The following is a 25117-nucleotide window of genomic DNA, read 5'->3' on the forward strand; positions in this document are numbered from 1 at the left end:
TTTATTTCTACTCACTGACCCCCTCCTGCTCTCCATTTGCTTTTCCTATTGACACAGAATATTAACTCATTCCTGCCGTGTGTCCTCACTCAATGATGAAACTACAACACCCATTCTGTCCCTATAGCAGATCCTCCTATTGATACAAGTTACACACTGAATTGTGTTATATGATGGGAAATACAAGGACTTAATGTAGTGGGGGGAGACTTCAGCCAATGTAGGAGCTGAGTCTGGGAATCCTCTACCTGCCCCATATATTTATATGTATTACTAATAATTACTAGTATATGGGGTTGGTAGTGCCAAGGGACTCTATGCCAGCGGCGGGTACAGACAGTCTTCTCATGAACCAACAAGGATTTAACTGAAATGTCTACTGGTTCTTCCAGTAATGTGAGATCTGTCATTAACAGCTAATTAACACTTTCCCTTTGCTCTAGATTTCTAAACATTCAGCTTCATTGGCTTCCTGGGTAATAAACCTTTTCAGCCTCATTTTTATTTATTTATCTATGTAATTATATATATATATAGACAAATACAAGAGTCCTCTGCACTCAACCCATTATCAATATATTTAAGACAGAGACATTTTGTGCTACTGCTACTGAAAAATGCCTTACCCTTTAAACAACACAGGGATTGTTTGTCCATATATTGCAATATATTTAAGCCCTGTTTTGTTTAAAGGGTAAGGCATTTTTCAGTAGCACAAAATGTCTCTGTCTTAAATATATTGATAATGGGTTGAGTGCAGAGGACTCTTGTATTTGTCTATATGTATTTTGTGGTCACAGCCTCATTGCACCCCCGCCTAATGGTTTTAAAAATTAGTGGTGAGCACAACTTTCCCTTGTTTGTTATATATATATATATATATATGGGTGCCATATTGGTTCCCTACAATGTTACAACATGGAGGTACAACTAATTGTATGTGCAGCAAACATGTGACTGGTTATGGGTCAGTAAATACGGTACAGGTGATCCAGGTGAGTAAATACGGTACAGGTGATCCAGGTGAGTAAATACGGCACAGGTGATCCAGGTGAGTAGATACGGTACAGGTGATCCAGGTGAGTAGATATGGTACAGATGATCCAGGTAGATCCTAAGTAGATATGGCAGCACATTGACAATATTTCAATAATAACAGAAGTAAATTCAAATATAAACACTGTTATGTTTCTTCTTTCAAAGCCACAGAACCGGCTCCTCTTGCTTCTCACGCCCCATGCGCTTGGCTACATTGTTTATGACCTGAGGGTTCCTCTGCTGCTCTACTGAATTTTCAGGACTTGCACCTCGGAGGGACACACTGATCTGAGGAAAACTAATGGGGACGAGGAATGTGTCACTAGGCTCACAGTAAAGAGTAAAATGCTCCACCTTTAGCCAACTACTGACCTACACTCACTTGTTTCTTCGGCTGCTCACACACAACTTTATATTTGTGTGTTTTTTAACATGAGGGGCCCAGGGCTTCCATTCCCACCCAATATCAGGGACACAGAGCAATAGATCAGCTTCCTAGGACTCCTGACCCTCAGCCAAGGAATGGAGGTTTCAGTAGCCTGGGGTGGTAAGTGGAAGTAAGTGGCCATCAACCTTCACCCTTGTGACTCCAACCACTTAATGAATCAGTGGGACTAAACTCTAAATAATAATAATTTGGCACCACATCCTTTACTCTTGGGTTGGTTTCCCATGGCCCTACAACCCCTTGTTTAGGGGCCCGGACCTATGGCCATTGCCTTGCCCATTTAGCTACTCAAGTCCTGCTCACTCCCCACATACTCCTTACTTACCCTCTACACACACCCTGCTCACTGCTGGTTCTTTATTTACGGTCTTAAGAACTGATTCCTGGACTTAAGCAGCAAGTTAAATATTTAAGGGTCCACCAAGGCTGATCAGTCACCCCTCTGATCCAGAAGTCAGTGACAACAAGTTTTCCCTAATTTCAGAGGAACATTTAGAGGCAAAAGCATGTGGGTGACTGTAGGTGGGTTTACACAGTACTTGAGGGGATCTGGCAAAGAAACCAGCACCTTAGAGGGGCAACGACTTGTGCCAAAAAACAACAATAGGAACATGACTTGAACTTCCTGATCTGAGACAATTTGGGGAGATGTTTCTCTTGTGATGCTTCATTGGAGGGCTTTGTTGTGTCTATAAATGTTGGGAAACAATTCCGGGGATTATGGGTAGAATACTTGGCAATTAACCTTCAAGACGTGTGATTCTGCCTGTGCTCAACCTCAAAGACTTTTTGTTCTGCTCATAAAAATGTCCCTTTTTGTCTTTAATAAGCAGCAAACACACCCTCCCAATTATACCCCCTGGGTTCCCAACAGGATCACATCTCTCCCTCCCTGTCTCAACCTGTCTAATAAGTGTAACTTGGAACCTTCACCCAGGCTGCACCATCCCCACAATATTCTGTAAAATCTTCACTGGCAACGGCCTCGCTCTTGTACTTACTTGTACCTGCTGAGTCACTTGCACCTGCTGCTGAGTCACTTATACGCTACACCTTTACCTGCCAGCATCACATGACATAGAAAGACTGACCCATAAAAGGTTTTGGCAGCTTTTAGGGGGGGGTTCTCTAATATTTAGCTCCCTAATAAAGATTCTGGCAGGAAAAATGTGCAATCACCTAACCGGGCAAGAAGTTCCCTTGTGGAAGTAATTACAGAGGGAAGGTCCAATCAATTGACCAAGTGTCCATTAGGGAGAGAAACACTTTAGGAGAAACACGTTGCTTGTTGAGAGGTTTGTTTGAGCCCAGTTGGCCCTTCTCATAACATTCACTGGTGGAAGTAATTACAGAGGGAAGGTCCAATCAATTGACCAAGTTTCCCTTAGGGAGAGAAACACTTTAGGAGAAACACGTTGCTTGTTGAAAGGTTTGTTTGAGCCCAGTTGGCCTTTCTCACAATATTAGTGATTGGGAAACCTTATGGGCCTGGGTGACAGCATTTTCACTGCCCACCTTCTTCAGGGAATAAAAGGCCATGGTTTCTCTATAGCAACAAACAATGGCTCCAATACATTCTCTCCACATTTACAAACACTCAGCACTCCCACAATTCATCTTGCCCATCTTGCCACAAAACCTCATCATTGTGGCCAGCCTGCCTGAGAACATCATCAATGGAGTCATCTTGTCTCAATGCATGTCTTCTACTCTTTCCACCTTGTCCTACTCTTTCTATCCTGCTATACTGCCCCTGCCTTGCCCTACTGTTTCCTTCTTGTCCTACTCTCTCCATCTTTTACTACTTTCTTCATCTTGGTAAATTGTCCTTGTTTTGCCCTCCTGTTTCCCTTTTGTCCTATTCCCTGCTGTCTCCATCTTGTCCACATCTTGTCCTACACTGTCCAGCTGTGATCAGCGAGGCATCATCAGGGCCATCAAGAGTCATCTTGCTTTACGCATCATTAGTGGCCACGTTGCCTGGGGGCTTTATCAGGATGAGCATCTTGGAGCAGACAGGGAAGCCAATAAGTGAAATAATCTCCCCACATGTGCTGGTAATGGGGAACACTGGGCTTTTTAGTAGTAGGATAACTAATGCAAGTGGCCACTCATAGGTAAGTAATAAAGCTCACGGTTGTTGTAGATTTCCTACAAAAATAACATTGATATTTATTTCTTAGTTCAAGGGTACAGAATAGGGGCTTGGTACAGTTACAGAGAAATGCATTGTGGTTACAGGGTTGGACACATGGGGGGCAGAATGATTCAATAGTGTAACCCATGAAGTGCTCTCCTTATAAAGAGATAGAGATTCCCCAGGCCCATAGTGTACCCTAAATAAGAACCCCACACTGTCCATGTAGAACATGAATTACAGTCACAACAATATTGTGGCTCATGTAGGAAAGTGGCCCAGCAGGGACCCTCATGGGAACTAACTGAACCCCGAGTCCACCCATTGGTTACAGTTTAACATTGGCTCCCCATCAGTAACAATAACTCACCCTAATCTCCAAGTGGCCCTGGTGTATCCACCCGTGGTTTCATAATGCACCAGTTGAAACTCACCCGCAGTCCCACCAAACCCCACGGAGGAGGAGGCAAATCTCTGTAGCCGGATGCACAGCCGGGGCAGGAAGTACAATTATTAGTTATTTAGGGACTTTGTGGCTGAAATAAGATTGTTATCCCGTCTCCTGCCTCCGCTGTGGATCTGACCTCAGTGTTGCACCTCTTTCACCTCCAGAAACTCTGGCTTGTATCTGGCATGGAATGACCATCTTGTGAGTCCAACCCATTTTCTTTTATATACAAAGGCTTCTTCAGAACCCGCACCCACCCACCCACCCACCCATTCCATTGGCCCCACAAGAGCACAAGCAACATTTAATAAACGTGCCCCTTCCCTTAGCCCTCCAGCCATTGTTTGTAGTCCATGTGCCACTTGGGCAGATTATTATCACTCAGGTCTCTGGTGACTGATCACTAGACCCACGCGGCACTTTTGGAGGCCCCATACAGACTCCCAAGTGGGACCCCCTTTCCACAGCAGCTCAGTGCATCAATACAAGTGCCCCCAGAATGTTCAGCCTCTTCTTCTTCTTTCAGTTGAGGTTTGTGCCAAGATGGCAGTAGGAAATACAAAGCCAGTGCCAACACCACGATCAAGAGAAGGGCTGGGGCCCAGTAAAGTGCAATGGGGGGTCCTGCCGGCTGACTGGGGCTCATTTGTGGATCTGGGAAGAAAAGGGAGAGGTTCATTAATTAAGCTTCACTTTAATGCCCCCGACTTTATTTATTAATCTCTGTTAGGTCTGAGAGCAGAAGCAGCACAGAGAATGGAACAATAGATCATTAGAAGCTCCATCATCTCCCCCAGCTGAGAGGCCAACTGGAGCCAACTGGGCAAGTGAAGATAAAGATCTTGCCCAAGGTTTAGAGGAAGGAGGGGCTAAAATTATTTTGCTGGGGGGGCAATTTTTATTATGTCCCACTATGAAATCATGTTGCCAATACAGAAGGGGGTAATTACTCACCCTGCATAGGGGCACAAAGTCCGATCATGGTGAATATGACTGGGAAGCACCACCAGATCTTTAACATCTCAAGTGCCATCTTGTTACAGTCCCGGAACCTGCACAAAACACAGCGAAGGGGTTAAATGATACTTGCAGAATCCTGGCATCTCATTGGCTATTGAGGGAACATCTTCTTGGCTGATCCAATCACCTGACTGGACTGTACCAAGTAGCAGAGCAATCAGAGCAGACAGAAATCACCCCAGACTTTTACCTCTGGGGCAGCACTAAGGGAAGGAACCAAAAAGAACTGGAACCTTCAGAAGCTTCAGAAGCAGGTCTCATTGGCCCATTAGAATTTATACTGTGAAGCTGCTTCAGTCAGACACACGGGCGCCTGGAACCTCTGCCTCTAAACTGCCATCACTTCCACGTGCTCTCTGGGACCTCATCCATGAGTTGCACCTCCCATACGTCTGGGCAAATCTGGGCACCCCCTGAGCTGCACAAGATCTTAGACACTTACACCAGGGACATTGGGTGGTTGAGACACCAGGGAGAGTGGGTGATTGAGACACCAATGAGAGTGGGTGATAGAGACACCAGGGAGAGTGGGTGATTGAGACACCAGTAAGAGTGGGTGATTGAGACACCAATGAGAGTGGGTGATAGAGACACCAGGGAGTGTGGGTGGTTGAGACACCAGGGAGAGTGGGTGATTGAGACACCAGTAAGAGTGGGTGATTGAGACACCAATGAGAGTGGGTGATTGAGACACCAGGGAGTGTGGGTGGTTGAGACACCAGGGAGAGTGGGTGATTGAGACACCAGTAAGAGTGGGTGATTGATACACCAATGAGAGTGGGTGATTGAGAAACCAGGGAGTGTGGGTGGTTGAGACACCAGGGAGAGTGGGTGATTGAGACACCAGGGACAGTGGGTGATTGAGACACCAGTAAGAGTGGGTGATTGAGACACCAGGGACAGTGGGTAATTGAGACACCAGGGAGAGTGGGTGATTGAGACACCAGGGACAGTGGGTGGTTGAGACACCAGGGAGAGTGGGTGGTTGAGACACCAGGGAGAGTGGGTGATTGAGACACCAATGAGAGTGAGTGATTGAGACACCAGGTACAGTGGGTGATTGAGAAACCAGGGACAGTGGGTGATTGAGACACCAGGGAGAGTGGGTGGTTGAGACACCAGGGAGAGTGGGTGATTGAGACACCAGGGAGAGTGGGTGATTGAGACACCAGGGAGAGTGGGTGGTTGAGACACCAGGGAGAGTGGGTGGTTGAGACACCAGTAAGAGTGGCTAATTGAGACACCCATAGGTGCAGTAGGAGGCCCATGGCACCAGTCAGAACCCAGGAGTTAGAGGGTAAGAGACAGAGCACAATCCCCAGTGGCTCCAGCCAATACCTAGTAACACACAGTAACACACACAGACACACAGACACACACACACAGTAACACACACAATAACACACAGTAAGACACACACTAACACACACACTAACACACAGTAACACACACACTAACACACACACAATAACACACACTAACACACACGATAACACACAGTAAGACACACAATAAAACACAGTAACACACACACTAACACACACAATAACACACAGTAAGACACACAATAACACACAGTAACACACAGTAACACACACAGTAACACACAAACATTACAGGAATGATACAGTGAGACAATATTTATTTCCTATAAACCCACTCACCCCTCTCCCTTTCTTGTCTGGCACTTCCCTCGTTCTTGCACTCAGCTTGCACTTTATTTCCTCACTCCCCCTCCCCCGGTGCTGCACTCTGTTGCCCCCCAGGGTGACCAATGAAACAGTTAACCTGTGCCCGTGTCTCTCAGCCGGGGGTTAATGTTTAATGGTTAATGTTCAGGTCACTGAGTTGCCCATTTGGCACAGACTCACCTGAGTCACAAGAGGACAAGTCATTGCTCAATCGCAGGGGCCACACTCAGGGGCCACACTCAGGGGCCACAGACCAGTTCTACCTCTCAACTCCCCCCCCCCGTCACACTGATGTCTATTCCCTGCCCGGGGGTAAAATCTTATTGTGCCCATACACTGCCCCCCCCGTCACTCTCTGTCTCATGTCGGGGGGTCTTTTCTCAAAAGGGAATGTTACACAAACTGATACACTGATACACTGCTTGTCAGCGAGATGCACACTGAGTATGGACTTTACTATACAACATACACACACTATACAACATATACACACACTATACAACATATACACACACTATACAACATACACACACTATACAACATATACACACACTATACAACATATACACACACTATACAACATATACACACACTATACAACATATACACACACTATACAACATACACACACTATACAACATATACACACACTATACAACATATACACACACTATACAACATATACACACACTATACAACATATACACATATACACACACTATACAACATATACACACACTATACAACATATACACACACTATACAACATATACACACACTATACAACATACACACACTATACAACATATACACACACTATACAACATATACACACACTATACAACATATACACACACTATACAACATATACACACACTATACAACATATACACACACTATACAACATATACACACACTATACAACATACACACACTATACAACATATACACACACTATACAACATATACACACACTATACAACATATACACACACTATACAACATATACACACACTATACAACATATACACACACTATACAACATATACACACACTATACAACATATACACACACTATACAACATACACACACTATACAACATATACACACACTATACAACATATACACACACTATACAACATATACACACACTATACAACATATACACACACTATACAACATATACACACACTATACAACATATACACACACTATACAACATATACACACACTATACAACATACACACACTATACAACATATACACACACTATACAACATATACACACACTATACAACATATACACACACTATACAACATATACACACACTATACAACACACACAGCTGAGCCGTCACATTCTGCACAGGTGGCAGTTGTGGGTCAGGATAAAAGTGTAGGTCTGTACCTGTGTCTGTCTGTCCCAGGCTTCTTTTCTCTCCGCCCCACAAAGGAGACTCAGCGATGTTTATGTGACCACTGGCCCCTCACATGTGACTCCCAGACTGGCTGAGCTCATGGGACACCAGGAAAGGGACTGGTCCTGCCAGGCAGAGAGTCAGGGTGCTGGGAGTCTGGGTGCCAAGAGTTTGGGTGCTGGGAGTCTGGTTTCCTGGAGTCTGGGTGCTGAGAGTCTCGGTGCAGAGAGTTTGGGTGCTGGGAGTCTGAGTGCCGGGAGTCTGGGTGCTGAGAGTCTGGGGGCTTGGAGTCTGGGTGCCGAGAGTTTGGGTGCTGGGAGTCTAGGTGCCGGGAGTCTGGGTGCCAGGAGTCAGGATGCTGGGAGTCTGGGTGCTGAGAGTCTGGGTGCTGGGAGTTTGGGTGCTGGGAGTCTAGGTGCCGGGAGTCTGGGTGCCAGGAGTCAGGATGCTGGGAGTCTGGGTGCTGAGAGTCTGGGTGCTGGGAGTTTGGGTGCCGGGAGTCTGGGTGCTGGAAGTCTGGGTGCTGAGAGTCTGGGTGCTGGGAGTTTGGGTACCGGGAGTCTGGGTGCCGAGAGTTTGGGTGCTGGGAGTCTGGGTGCTGGAAGTTTGGGTGCCGGGAGTCTGGGTGCTGGAAGTCTGGGGGCTGGAGGAAGAGACACCAAAGTTTAAAGAGCTGCTGTGGGTGGAGCCATAAAGTGAGAATAATGAATTCTGTGCTGCCATTGGCTGAGAAAACACTGATTGTAAATAAACTCGGCACAAACAGAATGAAAGTACATTTATTAATCAGAGGCACCAAATACCTTAACTCCTCCCCTTCTACCATCCCCCCTCAATCTACTCTCTCCCAACACTCTCTCCTCTCTCTCAACTATAATAATTCCCTCTCTCTTCTTTCTCTCTTCCCAGCACTCTGTTATATAACCCAGCAATATACATATGGTTTATCTGCATTACGGTTCTTCCCTCCACATTAATCCAGATAATGATGAAGTGGAATCAGTATTTAGAGAGAGAGGGGGGGGGAAGGTTCTGGAGGAGTCAGTGATCAGAACCAACGAAAAGAGAGATCAGGAAACTGCTCCATCTGTTTTGTTTCTTCTTAGATACAAGGAGAGAACCTGTGAGCTGGAGTCAAGTCTGGAGACAAGTCAAGTCATTTATATCAACCACAGAAACAATTAAAGTCTAAAGCCTTAAATAATTAGTCACAGAAATGCAGTATTATATATGCTGTTATAACTGTCATTTATATACTGTACTTATTGTAATTTATATACTGTATTTACAACAAGGACCCTGAATTTCACAGTCCAGCCATGCCCCCTGCATTATGTACCCTTCGTCCATGTTCCCCCAGCACCATCACCTCCCCAACAAAGGCCACAGCTCCCACCATATCACACTCCCACCAGTGCCCCCTGAAGTGTAGAACCCTGTTGCCACAGTGCATTGAACTCCCCACCCCTAAACCTGACCCCTCTGCGGTGCAGAATAACCAGACAATGAAAGGGCCCAATCTGTAGAACAGCACAGCACCCAATCATGGCCCATATTCCTGGGAAGTACCACCACATCTTTGCCATTGAGAAGATCCATGCAAACAGAAGACATGGGGCATTGGTTACCCAGGGACCCACTTTACATGTGACTCATCTAACTGGACTGAACCAAGTACTTCAAGAACAGAAAGAAGAAAGTGAGAATCATGAAATGGGGAGCAGAAGTCATCAGATCTTAAAGACACTGGCCCACAAAGAAAACCATGAACTTGGACATAGTCTTATATCAGTGGTTCCCAAATGGTGGGACTGGTCACCTACAGGGGCTCCAGCCTGAAAACCAGTCATTGTCAGATTTGATAAAAAGATCTAGTTGATCCCCCAAAATATATTGGGCATAAAAAAACTTTGCCCCAAATCTCACCCTAAAAAACTTTAATCAGAGCTTCTAGTTAGGAAAGAAAGTGGGCCTGCACCCCAAATTTCAATTGAATGTCCCTTCAGGCACCCCCCTCTGCGAGGGAAGCCCCACAGTTTGGGAATCAATAGGGGGGAGACACAACTGTTAAACAAGACCTGCCTTTCCCCAAACCCAAAGACATGTGCCCCCATATTTAATGTTTGGTCAGAGAGGTTATTGTTTGGATGATGGTGGAACAGTCATGTGTGTACCTCTAGCTAAAGATAAAGGGGAGATAGAGCCCCCTACACAGAATAACCTGAGCCCCCATGTTTTACTGAACATTTGTGTGGGTCATGTTTGAACCATTACTTTGGAGGGGCCCCCAAATGCCCACCATGTCCAAAATGTGGAAATTGCTAAAAGACATGTTGGAATATCAAAGGAAATGGGCCATCAGAGGGTGAATGGATCATTGGCCAAATGTAAGTAGGAACAAAATGCTGAATTTGGCTTCTGAGCCCTTTAAAGGAGAACTAAACCCTATCAATTAATATTAATGCCATCATTTTATGTACTTTTACATTTTATTTCACCTGGAGCTCGCCATCTTGGATTTTGTTAGGAGAGTCAGTGGCACGGCACATGCTCAGTGAAACCTGGGGGAGGGGTCTGGAAGCTGAGCTTAGGGGTTGAGGAATCATCAAGCAACTGAATGTGCAGCATTTATAGACCATTCGGCTTTTAAGCTTTAGTTCTCCTTTAATTTAACTCATCAAATCTGCTTTGTACGGGACAATTAGCAATGACGGCGGCAGACGCAGACTGTACCCCATATAAATAGAGGATGTGGTATTTATATACATTAAATTAACGACAACTACAGTAACATACACAGACTTCCCAGGAATCACTGCAGTGACAAACTCCAAACAAGAGGGGGAGGGGGGGTATTTGGATCAATTCCAGCAGAACCTTCCACACATTTGGGTAAACGCTACTCAACAACCCCCCCCCACCGCATTTTCGTCTCTCGCCATTAGTGCAGGAATGTACAACGGGCACCAAAAGGGCATCAGTGCCAACGACATGAGGGTTTAAACCAACGACCCATTAACAAACCTCATGGGATCAGTCATTTATTAACCCAACGTTCCTCTAACAACTCCCAGCACCACGGAATGTGCAGACACCGCTGTCTCCCACTTGGCAAAATACCCATTAGAGGTCACTGAGTGCGAGTGATTAGTCCAGCGCTGAGAAACGGGGGTCCCTGAGCACCTCCTCATTCCCCCACTTGTGAGACTTGAATTCAAATTGGGCTTTTAGTATTGACCATTAAAATAAGAAATCTGTACACAAATAAGCACTCACCCCAAATCTCCCCCTAACTGGCCTTCAGACTGGGCCCCCTTAGCTCATAACAAGGTTACAGATATATAGAAACATTGGGGTAACAGTCACCCTGCTATAGTTCCAGGGGTACCCAGGGTACAAATAAGCACTCACCCCAAATCTCCCCCTAACTGACCTTCAGACTGGGCCCCCTTAGCTCATAACAAGGTTACAGATATATAGAAACATTGGGGTGTCACCCTGCTATAGTTCCAGGGGTACCCAGGGAACAAATAAAGACTCACCCCAAATCTCCCCCTAATTGACCTTCAGACTGGGCCCCCTTAGCTCATAACAAGGTTACAGATATATAGAAACATTGGGGTGTCACCCTGCTATAGTTCCAGGGGTACCCAGGGTACAAATAAGCACTCACCCCAAATCTCCCCCTAACTGACCTTCAGACTGGGCCCCCTTAGCTCATAACAAGGTTACAGATATATAGAAACATTGGGGTGTCACCCTGCTATAGTTCCAGGGGTACCCAGGGTACAAATAATCACTCACCCCAAATCTCCCCCTAACTGACCTTCAGACTGGGCCCCCTTAGCTCATAACAAGGTTACAGATATATAGAAACATTGGGGTGTCACCCTGCTATAGTTCCAGGGGTACCCAGGATATGGATATTATTTCCCTAATGACATGGGACGATTGGGTCTCCACTTCCCCTTTAACCCAATTCCATGGCTGGGTGACTTGGGGTCATGGAATTAATAATGACTGAGCTTCCTATTGGCTGATCATTACCCCGGGAGGCACGAGGGGGAATTCAGTAGCTAATTGCCCTGTGACCTCCATACAAAGTGCATTTTATCTGTCTGCTGGGAGCACAGGGAGGGGCCGCTCTTCTCTGTATCTGAACTACAGCTCCCAGAATCCTCAGCCAGAGCCTTACTGCACAGTCACATCTATATGATTATTATATGTATATATAATATGTGAGCATTACATGTATATATTTTATGTATATATTACATGTGTGTATTATATGTTTATATTATACGTGTATACTATATGTGTGTATTATACGTATGTATTTTATGTGTTTATTATATATATTTATATATAGCATATGTGTATTACATGTATATATTATATGTATATATCATATGTGTGTATTATATGTGTGTATTATTTGTTTATATTATACGTGTATATTATATGTGTATTATTTGTGTGTATTATATGTGAATATTATATGTGTCCCATAACTTGCACCCCATTTTATTTGTGTTGGGTTTTGTGGTGCCTGGCACCCATAACAATTTCATTCTGTATTCATTTGTTTACATATAAACCCAAATCTGTGGGGTAAGAACAGGTAAGTGCAGGTAAGTGAGGGGAGGTACAGGTAAGTGAGGGGAGGTACAAGTAAGTGAGGGGAGGTACATGTAAGTGAGGGGAGGTACAGGTAAGTGAGGGGAGGTACAAGTAAGTGAGGGGAGGTACAGGTAAGTGAGGGGAGGTACAGGTAAGTGAGGGGAGGTACAAGTAAGTGAGGGGAGGTACAGGTAAGTGAGGGGAGGTACAGGTAAGTGAGGGGAGGTACAAGTAAGTGAGGGGAGGTACAGGTAAGTGAGGGGAGGTACAGGTAAGTGAGGGGAGGTACATGTAAGTGAGGGGAGGTACAGGTAAGTGAGGGGAGGTACAAGTAAGTGAGGGGAGGTACAGGTAAGTGAGGGGAGGTACAGGTAAGTGAGGGGAGGTACAAGTAAGTGAGGGGAGGTACAGGTAAGTGAGGGGAGGTACAGGTAAGTGCAGGTAAGTGAGGGGAGGTACAGGGACCTATTGTGCGTTGCTTTTGCTTTGCACCCAGTGATTACAGGGCATGGAATAAAGAACCCATAGAGGTGCCATGTGTGTTCCATATTGTTACAACACATGGGTGTAAGTGTATCAGTGGCGCCCAGGAGCTTACACTCTGGAATATTCCTTTGGCTCACATTGTATCATCAATAAGGTATAACAGACACAAGGTCTGAGTTAAAGACAAACAGATCCCAGTCTGCCCTTGGTTTTTGTGCTGATCCCCCCATCCCCCCATATGTTCTTCTCTATATCTGCCCCAGTTTGAGCCGACCTTCAGAGCCAATATCTCTCCCAATGAGCCACAATCAGCCTCGGAGCTGCATGTTTATACAAGGAGGGGGCCCGGATGTTTTCCAGCAAAGAAAAACATGAAAATGGAATGTAAAAGAACCCCTGCTTATAAGGCACCCCAAGTATTTCCACTATTGTGCCCCTGGGGTGATGCAATGAAACCAATCCTGCCCCCCAATATCTCTGTGTCTGAGCGCTGGTTCTTGGCACAAGATGTTTATTACGGTGACAGAGAAATTCCCATCAATCATTTGCTGATTTGGGTCAAACACAAGAAGTCAGAGATGATCTGACGTCCGGTGACCCACATATCCCCCGGCAGGTAGATTAAAGGACAAGTAAGGACGTGGCACACGGAATGTAGATTATAATATATCTTAATTCTGCCCAAACAAATGAAAGGTGAATGAGACAGAGAAAAGAGACGAATCAGATTAGACAGTCAGAGACAGCAATGAGCCACCCATGGGATACAGAGGTCTGTCTCACCCCCACCCTTAAATCTCCAGGAATCTTCATACCACTTTCATACAAAGGGTTAATGGCAGGGTGAGTGGGGGCAGTTGTTGGGGTTATTAGGGAGGGTTTATTATTGGTATTCTACTTGCTATAGAGACAGTTAGAGAAAGAGATAACAGTAGAACAGAGACAGAGACAGACACAATGATGGCCATGGAGTTACTTCTCTTGCCTGGAATGGGTTCAGCCCAACTGTAGACCTGGTCTTCTTGTTCCCAAAATGAGCTGGGGGGGTAAATCCCAGTGGTAGACTATTCTCTGTGGTGCCCTGATGTAGGAATGATTCCGATTTCCTAGAGGGGGTCAGGCGGTGGGCAGAGAATTTGGCTGATGGAATATTCCAAGGAAGTTGAGAAGTTAATTGAATATTCTCTGTAATTGAGTTATCTGGGAGTAGATTCCCGGCATGTGACTGATACATTGTGTGCGCTCTCTCAGCCTCCTGTCTCTCTCTATGTGTCGCTGTCTCTCTCTGTGTGTCTCTGTCTCTATGTGTCTCTGTCTGTCTGTCTGTCTGTCTCTCTCTCTCTCTGTCTGTCTCTGCCTCTCTCTATGTGTCTCTGTTTCTCTCTATGTGCTCTGTCTCTCCCTATGCATTTCTGTTTCTCTCTATTCATGTCTCTATCTGTGTGTCTCTGTTTCTCTCTATGTGTCTCTGTCTCTTTCTCTATGTGTCTCTGTCTCTCTTTATGTGACTGTGTTTCTCTATGTGTCTCTGTCTCTTTTGACGTGTCTCTGTCTCTCTCGATGTGTGTCTCTCTCAATCTCTATGTGTCTCTGTCTCTCTTTATGTGTCTGTCTCTCTTTGTGCTCTGTCTATCTTTGTGTGTCTCTGTCTATCTTTATGTGTCTCTGTCTCTCTCTAAGTGTCTCTGTCTCTCTCTTGCCGATACACAACTTATAGGGATGTGAAAAATGTCCCTGTAATTTCCTTTCTTTGTTGGTCACTTGTCTTTATAAAGTCTGTTTGGGTCATGGGACTCCATTTAACAAGGATTTAGTTGCTGTGACCTGCAAGATGGGGTTCCCCCGAGGAGAGGGAGGGCTGGTCTCATGAGTAGGAACCAAGACGCTGATATATGATCCGGTCTCAGAAAGTAGGACCTTGCATAGCCCAATACTATCATGAGGAGACAGTGAAAGTGTAGGAACCTGAGTTAAACCAAGAAGGGATTACATTGAGTTCAGATTTCCATTCCCAGCACACAACCCAATATCACACAATTCTCCTGAGACTTTCCAAATGTCTAGACACACATGGAGTTGGATCTTAACGGTCAGATTGGGGCTTGGTCAGTACATGACCCAGAACTGTTTGAGATACTCAAGTGCTCCTCAGGCTTTGAGACAGACACCACATAGTGGCTTATGTGATAACTGGCAAATGCTTGTTCAGACCAGTAGCCAATCAGATCCTTGTTTTCATTATTCTAATGGCCATACACGGGCAGATAAAGCTGCCGATATCGGTCGTTTGGACCGATTTGACAGCTTATCTGCCCGTGTATGGTGGCTTCCGACGGGTCTTCTCGATCGATATCTGGCCACGATATCGATCGGGAAGGTTTGATTTTTACCCGACCGACCCGTCGGAGCCCCTTGGCGCATCGTAATTCGATCGTTCGGCCATACGCCGAACGTTCGAATTACCCCCGATGTAGCCACGCCGTTAGTGGCATATCAGGGAAAGATCCGCTCGTTTGGCGATGTTGCCAAACGAGCGGATCTTTGAGTCTATGGCCAGCTTAATTTCTCTAACCCCTTTATACACAGGGTAATGACTAATTCCAGCTTTCCGACAGTTCAAAACAGGAAGAAAAATGGAAAGACCCCGACATGTAATTATAAAAACATGTTCATTTATTGATGAATGGTTTTAATTAATGAGGGAGGATGTGCAATGGCTGCTGGGAATCCAGGGCTCTTCTAAATCATGGAATATGAGAGATGATCGATGACCAGTTTACTATTTGGTGGAGAGGCATCAGCGTGACATCATCCGGACAAACTCTGCAATAAATGATTACAGAAAGGTTTAGAAAGGCTGCTGGAATTCGGCTAAATCAGGAAACCCACTGATAGGGATTTAGGCACATGGAACAGGGTCACCTGCCTTCAAAATCCACGGTTCCATCTCCATTCAGATCTGCCTCTCTCACCACATCAGTGATCTCATTACTGGTTAGCTTTTCCCCCAGAAGCCTTTGCATAGCATGATGTAACTCATCCAATGTGATCTCTCCATCTCCATTAGCATCAAACTGAAGGGAAGAGAAATCATGAGCCAGTCAGGTCCCACCATGTGCCAATGCCACGCACATCCATGAATTTGTGTCATGACTTCTCTAAAGTCCTTTGTATGTTCTATAAACATCAAGACAAAGATCTACACACACACACAGATGCAACTTTGTAGATATTGTGTATCTCTCACTGTATATCTGCCAGTCATGTGACCTCCTGGGCTTCACTCATTAGTTATGTAATTGTTTCCCATGCCCAGTTCATTTGGATTTTCTCAGCTTTGCCTTATAATTTAGAGATGAAAAACTTTCCAAACGTCCTATGTGCCATGATATGATTTGTGGACATGTAGCTAATAACATTTTAGGAACCAATATGAGGCATCAGTAAAAGCATAACATACAGGAGAGGACTATTTTGTTTTGTAGTGAAGAGATTAGTAAGGATTATATAGGCCTACTCAGCCCAAGGAGAAGAACCTGAAATAGTTGTCTCATCTATGCTAAGAATCAGTCAGAGATCTCACCTCTTTGAAGGCATCTCTCAGTTCTTTCATTCCAATCATACCAGCTGTCTCTTCTAGGAGCTTAGGGGTCATCAGGTCTACAAAGTCTTCAAAATCTACCCGACCTCCAACTGGAGAAGAAAACAGCCCATGAGAAATTGGGAAAACACTGTGGAGAACATTGGGAGAGTGCTAACAAGGGCACAAAAGGAAAGAAGAGATGTAATACAGGACCCTGGGCAAAGAGATGACCTGTACGGGATCAAGTAGAGCAGATAAATAAAAGTGTCCAACCCCTAACTGAAAAAAAATAGAGGCACTGAGAGTTAAGATTTTGGGATAATAGTTCTAACATTGACACAAAAGGGAAGTTTGGTTTAGAGAGAAGATTACAAATCTGGAATCAAGGAGAGTGAATAAAGAAGAAAAAAGTGCCTGACCTTGAACTGGAGAAGAAGAGAGGTCTTAAGACATTGGGAAAAAACTTTGGAGAACAGTAAGAGAATTCTAACATGAACACAAGAGGAACACAAGAGGACTAGGGTTAAAGAGAAGATTCCAAGATTGTGGTCAAGGAGAGCAGATACAGGTGAAGAACGTGCATGACCCTGAACTGAAGAAGAAAAGAGGCCACAATATGTTTTGTAAACATTGGGAGATTTCTAACAAGGACAAAAAGTGAAAAACTAGAAATAATCAAGGTCTTGGGTTAAGGAGAAGACGACAAGTTGGGATGTTTACTAACATTGGAGATAAATATCTGGAGAGATTTCTGGAGATGTTGCCCATAGCAGATTTTTCTTTTGTTTTCTAACTTATAGGTGGCTGTTTAAAACTAATTGCTGATTGGTTGCCATGGACAACATCTCCAGAAATCTCTCCAGATATTTATCTCTAATGTTAGTAAACACAAGAGAGATAAATGAGATGAAAGTGGAGGTCAATGTTCCAGGGTAAATCTGTGATTCTGGGAAGGGGAACATCTCATTTTGAGGATTCTTCACTCACGGTTCATGTTGATTTGTTGAGAGAGTTCAATGAGCTCCATCTCAGTAGGCATATACCCCATGATCCTCATCAAGTTCCCCAGGTCCTTGCAGGTAATAAATCCATCCTTGTCCTTATCAAACTCCACAAAGGCATCTCGGAGCTCTGTAGGACCCAGGAGCAGAAAGAAGACACAGCTTAATTCCACCCGTGTGTTGTTTAGGAATGTCCAACCATGTGATAATGGAGCAGAGACTTCTTGTTTTTGCTCTTATATGCTCTACACTTTGGCTTTTTCATCAACACTAAGCTGAAGACTACATTTAAATAAATGTTCCACAAGTTAAAATAGATACTTTATGCATGTTCTCTGGAGTCCATCATCACACTGATGATTGTGTGACCTACTTGTATCAAATGACTATTTTACAGAAGATAATGTACTGACTTTTCCTCTTTGTGATCCACTATCATCACGGTGATACTTCCCCTTTAAAGGCAAAGAGAAACCTCACGTGTTTTGCTGACACTACTACAGCTCATGCCTCTACTGACCGGCATCTCAGTTGATATTATAATATTAATAATAATTGGTATTAGAGTAGATTTACTCTGCAGGGTTAGAGTGTGAGTAAATTGGCCCCGGGACCCGTTCTGTTAGTAACAAACCACTGCTGATGGAGATGATAGACACTGAGGGAACACAGACATGTTATTGCCTGGGCTGGATAGAATGAGAAGAATTATGACTATTAAAGGGGAAGTGAACCTAATGATTAATTTATATCATGTTGATCTATGTTGATATGAGTCACTTTATGGTTTTCTTTTTTTTAAGGGAGAAACAAAAAAAAAAAATATCAGGCTTTTAAATGATGTGGCTCTTCAGTTTGGAACACTAACCCCAGCAATCGGGCATTTGTGTTAAGAATATAAAAACAATAAGAGGAAGGGCGTGATAAATAAGTGATGTCACAATCAGTTTACAGAGGTTACTGGGGTCACTCACCCTAACAACTGTATACTTTCAGTTTAGGTTTGGAGAAAGGCAAACTAGAAGAATAAATTCAAGAATGTGATTAAATAGAGAACGTGTCCACCTACCACACACTTAAAGTAAATTTACCTGTGAACTGTCCCTTTAATGGTGGCAAGAGTGACACAACAATAAGGAAAGGAGGTTGCTCTTTATTCTTATACTTCATGACTGGGGTGGAGTATCTCGAGTACTGGGAAACTATTAATACTGTACAAGTTGAACAGAAACACCATATAATAGAGAAATAAAATACTGTAGCAACATTCTAGGTTAACTTCCCCTTTAACATGGCATTTATAATGTGGGAGCATTTTCATATTGTGGGTTCAGGGAAGGAGTGGAGTGTTTATGGGGGTGTCTGGCCATAGGGGGTGCAGACTGGACATGGGAATGTTACCTTCAATCTCATCGGTGCCCAATTCCCGATACTGGGGGAAAGGAAGGACATTTGTTAGAGAACGTGAGTCACCCCCATATTCTTTCACCCAACAGACCTCAGCTGCTCCGGGGGCAACTAGCAGGGCACCTAAACCTTCCACACCTCTGACTTGTGTTCTATTCAGTTGTTTGGACAATGGAAATAACTGCCCCCCTGTGCAACTAATGGTCTCAGCCTGGGACTCGCAGCAGGAGTGAGTGATTTGCAGCAGAGACATAAAGCGACATGTATTAGTCTAATGGATCAGTCAGGACAGTATAATGGTTTTGCCCAAAATGCTCAGGACTCATCTACCTCACAGGTGTACCCCGTGCACTAACACACACACTATGGGGCAGTAACACACACACTATGGGGCAGTAACACACACACTAAGGGGCACTAACACACACACTAAGGGGCACTAACACACACACTATGGGGCACTAACACACACACTATGGGCACTAACACACACTATGGGGCACTAACACACACACTAAGGGGCACCAACACACACACTATGGGGCACTAACAAACCCATTCAGCTCTGTCCCACTGATGTTGGGACCCCCAGTCTGACACTCACCCCCTGTTTTTCAGCAATGCCCTTGCGCAGGAAGATACAGGCCGGGCCCAATCCTTGCATTGCGGGTCCAAGAGTCAGAACAGGCAACGATAAATCAGTATCCGACACCACCAGCTTCTGGCGGAACCGTGACACCGATCCCACTGCCTGTGAGTAAAGCAAAAGGTCAGATGGGTCAGTGACCTCCTGAGAAAACACCAGGGTCACTGGGTCATGTATAATAAATAGGATCTGAGGTCTCTGCTGACCCGTCTGTTTGTTCAAATAATGACAGTTTGGCTTCTTGTTGATCCACAGTCAGAGAAATGTAAGTGTCAGCTCTTCTCCCCACATGGGGGTAATAGAACCCTCCAGTCCCTGGATCAGCATCATACTGTGTGATTTAATCCCTGTAACCTTGTATCCGACCCTTCCTTGTACCTGTCTAATGTACCTGTCTAATGTATCTAATGTAACTGTCTAATGTATCTAATGTAACTGTTTAATGCAGTTCAGGGAGATTGTCGCCCTGAAGAAGGAGATTTGTCGCTGGGGCGACTAATCTCCCTGAATCTGCTCGTGTGGCCAGACCCTTAATGGGAAATGATAATCTCCAACACAAGCCTTGTTCACTGATTTCAGGGGTTTATGGCACCTCAAATAGATTCCCTTCTGTCCTATAGAAGTGACTTCAACTTGCCTTTCCCCATAACTGATCCCTTCCATTCCCTTTCTCAGTATAGTCTATGTACTTTCATTACTGTCCCTTATATATTTATATATAGTGATCATATCCCCCCTTATATATTTATATATTGTGATTATATCCCCTTATATATTTATATATAGTGATTATATCCCCTTATATATTTATATATAGTGATCATATCCCCTTATATATTTATATATAGTGATCATATCCCCCTTATATATTTATATATAGTGATCATATCCCCCTTATATATTTATATATAGTGATCATATCCCCTTATATATTTATATATAGTGATCATATCCCCTTATATATTTATATATAGTGATCATATCCCCCTTATATATTTATATATAGTGATCATATCCCATTATATATTTATATATAGTGATCATATCCCCTTATATATTTATATATAGTGATCATATCCCCTTATATATTTATATATAGTGATCATATCCCCTTATATATTTACATATAGTGATCATATCCCCTTATATATTTACATATAGTGATCATATCCCCCTTATATATTTATATATAGTGATCATATCCCATTATATATTTATATATAGTGATTATATCCCCTTATATATTTACATATAGTGATCATATCCCCTTATATATTTACATATAGTGATCATATCCCCTTATATATTTATATATAGTGATCATATCCCCCTTAACTCTCTCTTCTCCAGTGTAACAATCCCAACTTGCCTTTCCCCACAACTGATCCCTTCCATTCGTTCATACTCTGTTTCAGAACTGGAGCCCGAGGCTGCATTGTATAATCTGGGTGGGTCCCAGGTAAAGAGACAATATGTTGGTAGGTCCTTCTCCAATGTCAGGAGCACTTACCTTTCTGTAGAAGCGGGACACCTCTTCTCTATAGGGTAGAGAGGATTTAGCAGAGAGAAGAGATAAAGGAGCAGTCAGGGAGAAGATGAAGAAGCAGCAGCAGTGAGTGAGGATTTTGGGGGAGAAGGAGACGTTAGAGGTGCAGGAGTGAGGCTGGGGTATAAATGTGCAAATAAGAATAAAAGGAGAGAAGGGCTGAGACTGACAAGAGGCAGGAGAGAGGCCGGGGCAGAGGAACTGATGGAGGAGACTGAGTGTATTGGAATCAGAGATCCAAAGATAATACAGATTATATCACGTCACTCCAGACATCTGTCGAATTAACAGCCCCCCCCAACTGACATCTGTCGAATTAACCAGATAAGTAGAACGGGATGAATTCCTGCAATCAGGCACAATCTCTCCATCCCACCTCACTGAGCTGATCCCCTGCAACTCCCAGCCACCCCCACTGGGTATAATGGAACAGTTCTATTCTTCTATATCCGTATGTAATTATATATATTTATATTACTGATGTGCTGCACAGGAAGTTTTGTCTACTGATGCAAATCTATATATATATATATATATGTGTGTATAGCAGAATATCTGAATTGTGTATTCAATAAGTACAGCTTTTCATAGAATGAGGTGGAAGAGGAGATACACAGGAGAAGTTATACAGGGAAAGTCTTGTTGAGAAGAAGAGCTGTTAAATAGGGAAAGCTTTGGAGATGGGAACGTGTTAGTAGTTGAGACTTGGAGATGGAGGAGATGTTGGACATGGAGGTAGGGGACAGATGTTAGATGGGAAATGCTTGGAGGTAGGGGACAGATGTTAGATGGGAAATGCTTGGAGGTAGGGGACAGATGTTAGATGGGAAATGCTTGGAGGTAGGGGACAGATGTTAAACAGGGGATGCCTTGGAGATGTTGGAAGTGGAGACTTGGAGAAAGAGGATATTCTGGAGATTAACATTGGTGGAAGTAATGCTGAGCTGACATCACTGTAGGTTGGGGTGCTGCTAAGATGCACATTGACACCCTTCTTTTGCTTTATCAAGGTATCTATACACTTAACTGTTGGTATCACACACTAGAATCTCCTTGATAAAGGACTTTGCTCTGAATCATCTCAGTTTTACAACATGCCATGTGTCTACTTAGCCCTTTTCTTACTTTTTGTCCGTTGGGTGGGAAGCACTTTTACATGTGTAATACTTGGCTATTTGGATTTATACTCAGCAAATACTGTTAAGAGAGAATTTACAAAAGTACCACTCAGCTTTACATTTATTATTACATTGTATGCTTGGGTTCCTTCAGTGTGGGTGGAGTAGATATTGAATGTGTAGTCATGGAGGCGGAGGGGATGCTGGACAGTAAAAGACTTGGACGTGGGAGTAGATAAGACAGGAGAAGCTTTGTAAGTGGAAGAGAAAGACCTAGAGATGGAGTAGATGTTGGGTGTGTAGTCAAGGAGGTGGAGGAGATACTATATAAAGAAAGACTTGGAAGCTATAACATATTAGACAGGGAAGACTTGGAGGTTGGTAAATTTATGAAAATGAAAGACAATGGAGTAGATGTTGGATGTATAGTCATGGAAGTGCAGAAGGTGCTAGAATTTGAAACACTTGAAGGTTGTAACATATTAGACAGGAAAACTAAAACTTGGATATTGGGAAGTGTATGAAAATGGAAGACAAAGGAGTAGCCGTTGGACATGTAGTCATGGAAGGGGAGGAGATACTAGATAGTGAAAGACTTGGAGGTTGTAACATATTAGACAGGGGAAGCCTTGGAGGTAGTAAAACGTAAGAAAGTAAAACACTTGGAAATGGAGTAGATGTTGGGTGTGTAGTTGTGGAGTTTTAGAAGATTCTAGATGGTGAAAGGCTGTGAAGATTGTGAAGTAAATTTGGGAAGCCTTTGAGGCACTAACCTGTGGGCCGCACTCCATTCTATTGTAAGGGCTGTGGATCCTGATATTTCCCATCATGCTCTTCACACTCTTCATCCCAGCATAGAACAGAATTTGTCAAAGCATAGTGAGCGTGTCTATACCCCAGTCATGTTGTGCTGTATATAAGGGGCCCCTGCTGTCTGTCTCTAATCCCCTGTCTGGGAGACCTACCTGGGCATGAGAGAGTGCTGAGTGAGCGCTGAATGAGAGTCTCCCTGGTGAGACTGTGCCAGACAGAAGGTGTGACAGTGATAACTGTGCCAGGGGGAGGGAGGGTGACAGATGGAGGCACGGTGGGATCAAGTGGCAACTCCAATACTGAACTTCACACATGACACAGATTGGACTCGTGATTAGGGAACGGACTTGTTCCTGGTAACCTTGATCAGCTCAATCTGCTGGGGATGTGGGAGGCTCTAAACCCTGAGTTATTAAGATCTGACAGCCTGTATGAGAGCGCTGGCACAAATAAGTCATGAATGGGGGCACAAACGTCCACACAATATCCCATGTTTGTGTTGTACACAGTGCAGATTTCCAGGGCAAGTTGTGTCCATTATAAGTAACGGTAGTGAATGTCACAATGGGCTCTTCAGTATTTCTGGTCCTTTCTTTGGTGATGAGGGAAACCCATATAACACAGAATCATTCTGCTCTGGGCTAATAAAATACAGTTTAATCACATTCGCTCTACACAAAGCATTGACGTCTGCAAATCTTCTTACTAAATGCACAAGGTGAAGTTCTGGAGTCCAACAACTGTTGTAATAATAACTAATACTAATGTAACTGATGCCTTTCCTGTCCTTAAACCAAATCAGCCCGGCAGAGAATGCTGGGAATTGTATTTCAGAAACAGCTGGAAGTGTTGTTCTGGAGGTGCTGCGGTGGGTTTGATAGGAGAGAACTCCTGCTTTCTCTTGCTCTGTTACTGCGACCTCTAGTGGTTGAATGTGGCATTACGCAACATCACAGTTCCGTGCACTGACAATTAAAATGTATTTTGCATTGGGGGTTAAGTAAAGGGGCGGCATTGGGATTTAATACTGGCGCCAGCTCAGGCAGCATTGTAAGGCGTCTAATTCCGGCAGAGAAAACCTCATTAAACACAATGGGTCGATTGTCGTGCCTGCATCTGCTTCACATTGTTGTGGTAGACTTAAATGATCTTTTGCCTTAATGGACAATCGATCGGGAAACCTTGATGTATCGTGTGGTGATGTTGCGCAATCCCCCGGAAATAACGTCACAGCAGTCGTTCTCAGCTGGGGTCCAGTATTCTGCCTCCTTCTACAGTGGCCAGTGGTTTATTATAGACCAAGACAAAAGGTGGTCTTACAATATATCCAATCAATGAGCAGGTTATGCTATGAATCAATTGGTGGAACCAGCACACAGACACATGTCCATAGAAGAGAAAGGTAGACTTCCCTAGGCAAACAATGCCTTCATGGGCTTTTCTTTTAGTACAAATATGTTCATTGGTCCCGGCCAGTCACACCATTCAGAAAGCACAGATGAAGCTGAACACAAGTAACTGAAAACCAGGAACTGGGAGGAGCTGAAGAGAAGCTCAATGTTCCTCACACTGACACACGCACATGCCCCTCATCTGCCTCACAGATAAATAGAAGGAACTCAGAATAAACGACTTTAGTCTCTACGTCACTCTCTTCTCTTTTCTGCTTATGAGGAGAGAACTATTGGCGCCAATC

General features: G+C 44.0%; 1 protein-coding gene and 1 long non-coding RNA gene across 4 annotated transcripts; both read right to left on the minus strand.

Annotated features, from left to right (window-relative positions):
* Positions 1–3638: 3638 nt before the first annotated feature.
* On the minus strand, positions 3639–8465 carry LOC121399029. The gene is made up of 3 exons (XR_005964691.1): positions 8192–8465; positions 5026–5123; positions 3639–4725 (listed from the first exon to the last, which is right to left on the minus strand). It is a non-coding gene; the product is annotated as an uncharacterized LOC121399029 (long non-coding RNA).
* A 7494-nt stretch (positions 8466–15959) lies between these two features.
* cabp5.S (calcium binding protein 5 S homeolog) lies at positions 15960–24639 on the minus strand. Of its 3 annotated transcripts, none has more exons than XM_041579187.1 (7): positions 23574–24639; positions 19903–20049; positions 19293–19323; positions 17878–18021; positions 16891–17000; positions 16234–16381; positions 15960–16130 (listed from the first exon to the last, which is right to left on the minus strand). In XM_041579187.1, the coding sequence occupies exons 1-7, from the start codon at positions 23733–23735 to the stop codon at positions 16105–16107; spliced, it is 768 nt and encodes a 255-aa protein (XP_041435121.1). In that variant the 5' UTR covers positions 23736–24639; the 3' UTR covers positions 15960–16104. The 3 variants fall into 3 exon arrangements, with proteins under 3 accessions (XP_041435121.1, XP_041435122.1, XP_041435123.1); XM_041579188.1 differs by lacking the exon at positions 23574–24639 and adding an exon at positions 23382–23548; XM_041579189.1 differs by lacking the exon at positions 23574–24639 and adding an exon at positions 21455–21876.
* Between the last annotated feature and the right edge of the window lie 478 nt (positions 24640–25117).

This window comes from Xenopus laevis, chromosome 9_10S, assembly GCF_017654675.1.
Source record: "Xenopus laevis strain J_2021 chromosome 9_10S, Xenopus_laevis_v10.1, whole genome shotgun sequence".
NCBI lineage: Eukaryota > Metazoa > Chordata > Amphibia > Anura > Pipidae > Xenopus > Xenopus laevis.

What these genes read in the sequence shown, in the direction of transcription:
- cabp5.S (XM_041579187.1), bottom strand. Translation starts at nt 23,735, where the DNA reads ATGTGTGAAGTTCAGTATTGGAGTTGCCACTTGATCCCACCGTGCCTC. An exon ending in GGGCACCGATGAGATTGAAG is followed by an intron (nt 18,022 to 19,292) that starts GTAACATTCCCA and finishes TGGGTCCTACAG; the next exon opens with AGCTCCGAGATGCCTTTGTG. An exon ending in TGGAACCGTGGATTTTGAAG is followed by an intron (nt 16,131 to 16,233) that starts GCAGGTGACCCT and finishes CATTTATTGCAG; the next exon opens with AGTTTGTCCGGATGATGTCA.